A 7,057-nucleotide genomic window follows, 5' to 3' on the forward strand; every position below is an offset into this window, starting at 1 on the left:
AAATCTGAGTGCAATGTATTTCAGCAAATATTGGGCAGATTCTGCCTACACAACATGGTGGCCACGCCCACTTGGTGGCCACGCCCACTTGGCCACGCCCCTGGCACCCGGCGATGTATAAGTGGTTGGGGGTCACCACAACATGGGGAACTGTATTATGGGGTCACGGCATTAGAAAGGTTGAGAACCACTGTTCTAATATATACATTTATCTTCTCTTCCCAGCTTTGTAGATGTTATATATATTTTGCATGAGCAATTTAAATGAAAGCACTATTGCAGTCATTGATTGAAATTCAATATAATAAATAAAAAAGGAACAAAATAAAATATTTAGCAATTTTCATATCTAAGCAAGATTGCTTCTGCAGATAGTCATTCTGTTCATGCTAGTGATCTTCTCGTGGCATATTCGTTTTGCTAAATACAGAGCAAAATTTTATTGCGAAATAGGCAACTTTAGGATTTATGACATAACGCAAAATTGGTTCTAAAAAGTTCTTCAGAACAAAGAGGATATGCAAGATTGCTTGTGTTTTAACTGTTTTTATTTTATCTCTACATCTGTGAGTGTTTAAAACCTCTTGTATGAACTATTAGATGAATTGACTGCAGCTGAATAAAATGAAAATAAATAAATAAGATCCCACATAATTCCTGGGACAGATCTGAAATAAGTAGTATAAATCTCCATTAACCGTAACATAAGATTTGAACAATTTGGTTTTTTAAAACAAAATGTTCAAGTAAAAATTGAGAATGATGCACAGGAAGTTTCTAATAATGTATACTAGTCTCTTGTAGAGCAGTCTTTGTTTCAGTACTGTAAGCCAAAGTCATGTGCTTTATAGAAATCAAGCTTCTCTGAAACACTCAACATTCTGATAAATTTATTTTTAGAAACCAATTAGAGATAGTCAGATGTTTTCACTTTCAACTCCATAATTTTCTTAGCAGAAAATCAGCTATTTGACATTTTGAACTATGCATAAAAATTAAAATTGAGAATCACATGGCTGTCCATTGATACAGCATTCTATCATCTTGGGTTGAATTCAGTGTCATACCCATATCATTAGATAGCCATGTGATCCTTAATTTTAACATTTATGCAACAAAGTTTTCTTTCAATTGGTTGTTAAATTAATATAGCTATTATGTTTCTATCCGACCTGTCATGGATGTAAGAAAGCATATACATTAGCTATGTAAGCAAACAAAAATAAGTTGTTGGAAAGTACGTAGCTTAATGCTAGGATAATGGTAATGCATTTGCTTGTTTCAATAGGAGCGAAGACCTTTCCTTGCATCAGAATGCAATGAATTGCCCAAAGCTGAGAAATGGAGACGACAGGTATTTTTCTTTTAAGATCATGTATCAAATTTAAATCTGTAAAATTAAGTTTGTTTGTATATTTTTACTGGTAGTCCTTGAGTTATGACGAATTGTTCAGGGACCATTCAAAGTTACGCCGGTGCTGAATGAAGAGACTTACAATTGGTCCTCAAAAGTTCTGGCTGTTGTAGCGTCCCTGTGGTTACACGAACAAAATTAAAGCACTTGTCAACGAGCTTGCACTTGTGATTGGTTGCAGCATCCCATGCTTATGTGATCACCATTTGTGACTTTCTCGTCGGTTTCCCACAAGCAAAGTCAATGGGGAAGCTGGCAGGGAAGTTTGCAAGTCACTCAGATAAGTCTTCCCTACCCCCAGCCTTCACTCATATCACCACATCTTCCTTTCTGCCTCTTTGCTTGTATTTACCCTGTGCCCTCTTTCCCCAGTCTTCCTTGCTTGCAGGTTCCTATGCACGCATCTCGCATCCTCTTTCTCCAGCCTTTCTGCACTCACGCGGACCCCACACACTCTTTCTTTGGTTTTCCTGTGCCATCTTGCCTCAGACCAGTGGTTCTCAACCTTTTTAATGCCATGACCCCCAACCGATCGTAAGTCGAGGACTAAACCGGTCGTAAGTCGAGGACTAAACCGGTCATAAGTCGAGGACTACCCAACCGGTCGTAAGTCGAGGACTTTCCCTGCCTGGGAGCGCCGCGCATGCGTGGTTCCGCCCCCTGCGCCGGCCGAGGCGTAGCTGGCAAGCGGCAGAGATGGAGCAGGCCGACCACCAGCTGGCCCGGCTCAAGGGAAGTAAGGCACCCGCCGGAAAAGGGGAAAAAAATGGCGGACAGCCTTGCTTGATGACCCCCGTGAAATGGTCGATCGACCCCAAATGGGGTCGCGACCCATAGGTTGAGAACCGCTGCCTCAGACTCTTTAAGCTTGCATGTACCCTGCATCTCTTTCCTCCCTGCTCTCGCATGCAACCTGCGCTTCCTTTTCCCAGCCTCCTTGCCCTCACTTGCACATATGTCCCCTGTGCTCTTTTTCTCCAGCCTTCCTGAGTTTACACTGCACTGTAGTACTCCCTTGTGTTCAGCCTGTGCTGAGCCTCCTAAGGCCTTCCCCATCTCCCTGTGGCACCCTTGCCTTCTTTACTTGAAACTCCTTCCACTTCTCACTGAACGGCCCACTTGCCTGAGTTAGGACAACAACCAGAACTGCCTAAATTGCTGTCACTAAGCAATGTGGTCACGTGGTGTCATGCTTTAGGACCACATTGCTTTATGACAGCAATTATGGTTCCAGTTACGGTTGTAGCTCAAGGACTACCTCTACTTCCTTTTCTTTAGAGGCTTAAAGAAATATTGTTATGTCACCTACTTTGAGGTACAAAACCGCCATATTGCAGTGCACTATTGGGAAGTGAAAAAAAATGTAAGTAAGTATTTAAAATATCATTAGATCCAAGGGTGTCTGCTCTGTGTACACAAATTTGTTAAGAGAACAGATACTTCAGACATGACATAAACACAAGTGATATAAGAAAGCCATATTATTTTATACATAGGGAAGATGAACAGATAGATGAATTAAATAACTTAATTTATGGGAGAGAGGTCTTGTGGTCAAAATACAGTAAAATAACAAATATATTAGTTATAGTAGCAGCAAAAAATATTCAAGTCTGACAGATGGCATAAGATGTATGGGCAACTGCCTGATGAATTAGGTAAAATACAGATATTTTGTTTAATAAAGAAAACCAGAATAATAATTAAAAGACAGTGGCTTTGATCCAGAATTGTTTTGTATTCAAAATAAATAAAATAGGTGGATTCTATTAACATGAACTGTGTTGCATTGGACATATATTCAGTATTAACATATAAATGTCACCTAGCTGTTCAGGTACACTAAAAGCAGAAATGACTAAAACTAAGATTTAATGTGACATTAAAGGTATTGTTTATATTTATTCTTTCAGCCAATTCTTTTTCAATATTCAAATGGAACAATAAAATTAAAATATAAACATTTAACTTTTGTAGGTATTGTTAGCGCTTTAAACTAAGCAGTATAAATGGGTTGAGGAAATATTTTTAATTAATGTTTAATATTTAAAATCATCCCATTTGGGTGTTCTACATGTGGTCACTAAAATAATTGGCCTCCCTTCTGTCAGTCAAACATTACAGACTTTAACAAAGTAGAATAATGGTACAGATGTTAACCAGGACAGGAGGAAAGCTATGTATATGATATTTGATTATATTGCATCTGATGAAATGAGCAGCAGCTCGCAAATAAAATTTTAATAAAATTTGCTAATTGGAAAAGATGCTACCAAGCTCAGATATTAACCAAGAATTTTACAGTTCTAAACATGAGATGTCACAGTGTAAAACAGTACTTCGCTACTCTTTCGAAGAAAAGAACTAACCATAGCTTATTGTCTCTTTTCAAAAGATTATTGGTGAAATTTCCAAGAAAGTGGCCCAAATTCAAAATGGTAAGTTCCTAATGATGGGAGTAATCTTAGTATCCTTCTGCAACTGTAGAATCTAATTTTCAGTAATATTTAAATCTGCACCTTTTCCTAGTTGTTAATTAAGAAATATGGTACCAATTTTATGAGGGCAAATTGATGCCGGTATTCAAAAACATCTGTAAAATGCGCTCTTTTACCCTTTTCTCCCTCTACCCTCCTTGGCCTGATACTGTTCAGCAAACCTATATAAGTATTTAAATTGTAATTCATCAGAGGATTTGCCTTTTTTATTTAAAACATACTAAAATTTTTAATAATTTGAGGGCCATTATAATTATCCAGAAGCAAAGAGAAGTTATTGAAAGGAGTAAAGCAATATGACAGCTCTTTGATAATTCCCACAGATTTTCAGGATAGAAAACTGTATTGTTTCAGTTTGAAAAGACCACAGAATAAACTGTATTTTCTTCTTTAAAAATAGCTGGTTTAGGTGAATTCAGAATTCGTGATTTGAATGATGAAATTAACAAACTCCTAAGAGAGAAGGGACACTGGGAGGTCCGTATAAAGGAGCTGGGAGGACCTGATTATGCTGTGAGTATGCAGTAATCCCTGTGATAAGGTGCAAAAAGTATAAATGTATTATTCCAAAGTTGCTAATAAAATATTTGATAAAAGAACTACTCACACAAATTGCAAGTTCAAATATTTTAGTCTCTCTGTTGAAATAATTTCTTTGACTACTTCCCTGCACAATTTGGGCAGATCCTGGTCACATCAGTTGGTTAAAATTATCTGAAGTCATGTGAAATTTTGTCTACAGAGATAGATAGGGAATTTTTTTTAATTTACGGCTCATCTCCCTTTTAAATAAAACATTTTATAGAGAATTGGCCCTAAAATGCTTGACCATGAAGGAAAAGAAGTTCCAGGAAACAGAGGTTATAAATACTTTGGAGCAGCTAAAGACCTACCTGGCGTTCGAGAGCTTTTTGAAAAAGAACGTAAGTATCTGCATGTTGATTGGACTATTACTGTAATGCTAATTATAAAAAATCATAAAAATAAATGTTTGTGTGCTTAAAGTTCTTTTAAGAACTTTATTTCATTTATTTTCCTGTTTTTTGATCTTGTGAAGCCAGAGTTGTTTTAGAAATGAATGAAATTTAATCAATTAATCAGTCAATCTTGTCTTTGCATTCCTTGGCCCACCATATAATGTTAAGCGTGATTACAATAGTTTATCTGCTCCGGTACAGAGAATCAATATGGGCAGACCCTGTAAATAAGAAAGTCAGATTTACAGACAACCCATACTTAACAACGGGCTGCCTATTACTAAAAATGTTCTTACTCAAGCTGATGAACCACTGAAACTACACAGTTTTCTTATTTGTTTATTTGGGGGGGGGGGTTTGCATTTCCGAATCGCCCATCTCCCTCATAGAGGAACTATACAATAAAACGTCAAAATATAAAAAATAGTATATAAAAATGATTAAGCTAGAATTAAAATTTTAGAAGGAGGCAAGAATAATTAAGACTTGTTAAAAGTTAATTAAAAAGGTGAAGGGAGGATTCTCAGGGCCCCAAACAGCCCCATGGCTATATGTTCCTTTGAGCTACTCCTGTGAGGTCACAGAGCCATGTTTTAACTCTTTTTCGAAAGTCCAGGAGAGCAGAGGCCTGTCTCACCTCCAGCGGGAGGAAATATTCCACAGGGCAGGGGCAATGGCAGAGAAAGCTCTCTTCCTAGACCCCGCCAATTGAAGTGTGTTAACTGATGGGGTCTGCAACATATCTTCCCTGCCTGACCTGCTGGTGGGCTAATGTGATGGGACAAATGCACTTCCATAGATAGCCTGGCCTCGTGCCACGTAGGGCTTTATAAGACAGAACCAAAGCCTTGAATTGGATCCAGAAGCAAACTGGCACCCAGTGCAGTTTGTGGAACAGAAGTGTTACATGTGCCTTTCTCTGAGCATCCAATATAGCTTGTGCAGCTGCATTCTGCACCAGCTGAAGATTATAGATACTTTTCAAGGATAGCCCCTTGAATGACTGAGTGGAGAGCCTCCCTATCTAGGAAAGGATGCATCTGGCACACAACACAGAGTTTGTGGGTATTAAAAATGCACAGTTTCAGGGGTTCATAAAAATATTGCACGGCTTCAGCTCCTCAAAAAAGGACAATGCTGTCCGCCATTTTTAGTAATATGTAACTTGTTCATAGGTACAAATTCCAACTTATGTACAAATTTGAGTTAAAGACAGAATGTAGGAACGGAACGTATTCTTAACCCAAGGAATGCCTGTAATGTTATCTTTTATTTTACTTCTTATCTCGTCCACAATATAAATATATAAATTCCATAATAAACAATTGGTGCCGTTCTGGACTATTTCAAAATGATTATAACCAAATTTGTCAAATGTGTATGGAGATTCTCAGTCATTCAGGTCATGGTTGTCCCAAAGGTGCTTTTCAAAAGGCAACTGGAATTTCTTGCTTTTTTCCTTGAAAATGTTTCACTTCTCATCCAGAAGCGTCTTCAGTTCAGTTTTCCAGTTCTTCAATTTAACAAATATAAGACACTGTGCATTTAAAAATTGGAAGGTTTCTATGAAATAGCATGGGTGGCGCAACATCTTAATTCTTTTTTAGATGACTTCAGGTTATGATAAAAATGGTAGAACATGGGTATCTATGTAACAGTAGCAAACACAGCAGCTGCACTATTCAAATCATCCAAAAAGAAGAGAGTTTGATTGTATCTTGAGGAGAGACTCAAGTAAAAATAAGTACTCATAAGAAGTACTCTGTCCAAGAAGTCCTGTAGCCTGATTAAGTTGATTACAAGCACTAGTAAACTTTTAATTGAACCTGTGACCTAAAATCTGCTCTTTTATGCTTCTATTTTATTTTTTGAAAACGATTTAATTTGTTCCATTAGCCCTTCCTCCTCCACGGAAAACTCGAGCTGAACTCATGAAAGCTATTGATGCAGAATACTATGGCTACAGAGATGAGGATGATGGTGTCCTCGAACCACTGGAACAGGAACATGAAAAAAAAGGTATAGGAAATAACTGTTGGCTTTTTGACAGTAGCATTTATTCTGGGTTTTGGTAGCCAGAAATGACTTGTATTAAATATTCCAGTTCTTGAATATGAGCTTGCAGCTGTATTCTGTGAGATTCAGTCTTCATCTTACTCCATGGTACT

The 7,057-nt window shown here is 37.6% G+C and overlaps 1 protein-coding gene across 1 annotated transcript in view; it reads left to right on the forward strand.

The window, feature by feature from the left end:
* ISY1 (ISY1 splicing factor homolog) overlaps positions 1–7,057 on the forward strand; it is a 22,672-nt gene that overhangs the window by 4,316 nt on the left and 11,299 nt on the right. Inside the window, exons 3-7 of the mRNA XM_015822962.1 lie at positions 1,289–1,354; positions 3,810–3,852; positions 4,313–4,425; positions 4,718–4,835; positions 6,786–6,869. Coding sequence (XP_015678448.1) covers positions 1,289–1,354; positions 3,810–3,852; positions 4,313–4,425; positions 4,718–4,835; positions 6,786–6,869 — 424 coding nt within the window. The remainder of the gene's footprint in view (positions 1–1,288; positions 1,355–3,809; positions 3,853–4,312; positions 4,426–4,717; positions 4,836–6,785; positions 6,870–7,057) is intronic.

This window comes from Protobothrops mucrosquamatus, unplaced genomic scaffold (genome assembly GCF_001527695.2).
Source record: "Protobothrops mucrosquamatus isolate PMUCROS unplaced genomic scaffold, P.Mucros_1.0 scaffold1730, whole genome shotgun sequence".
In the NCBI taxonomy this organism is placed as follows: Eukaryota; Metazoa; Chordata; class Lepidosauria; order Squamata; family Viperidae; genus Protobothrops; species Protobothrops mucrosquamatus.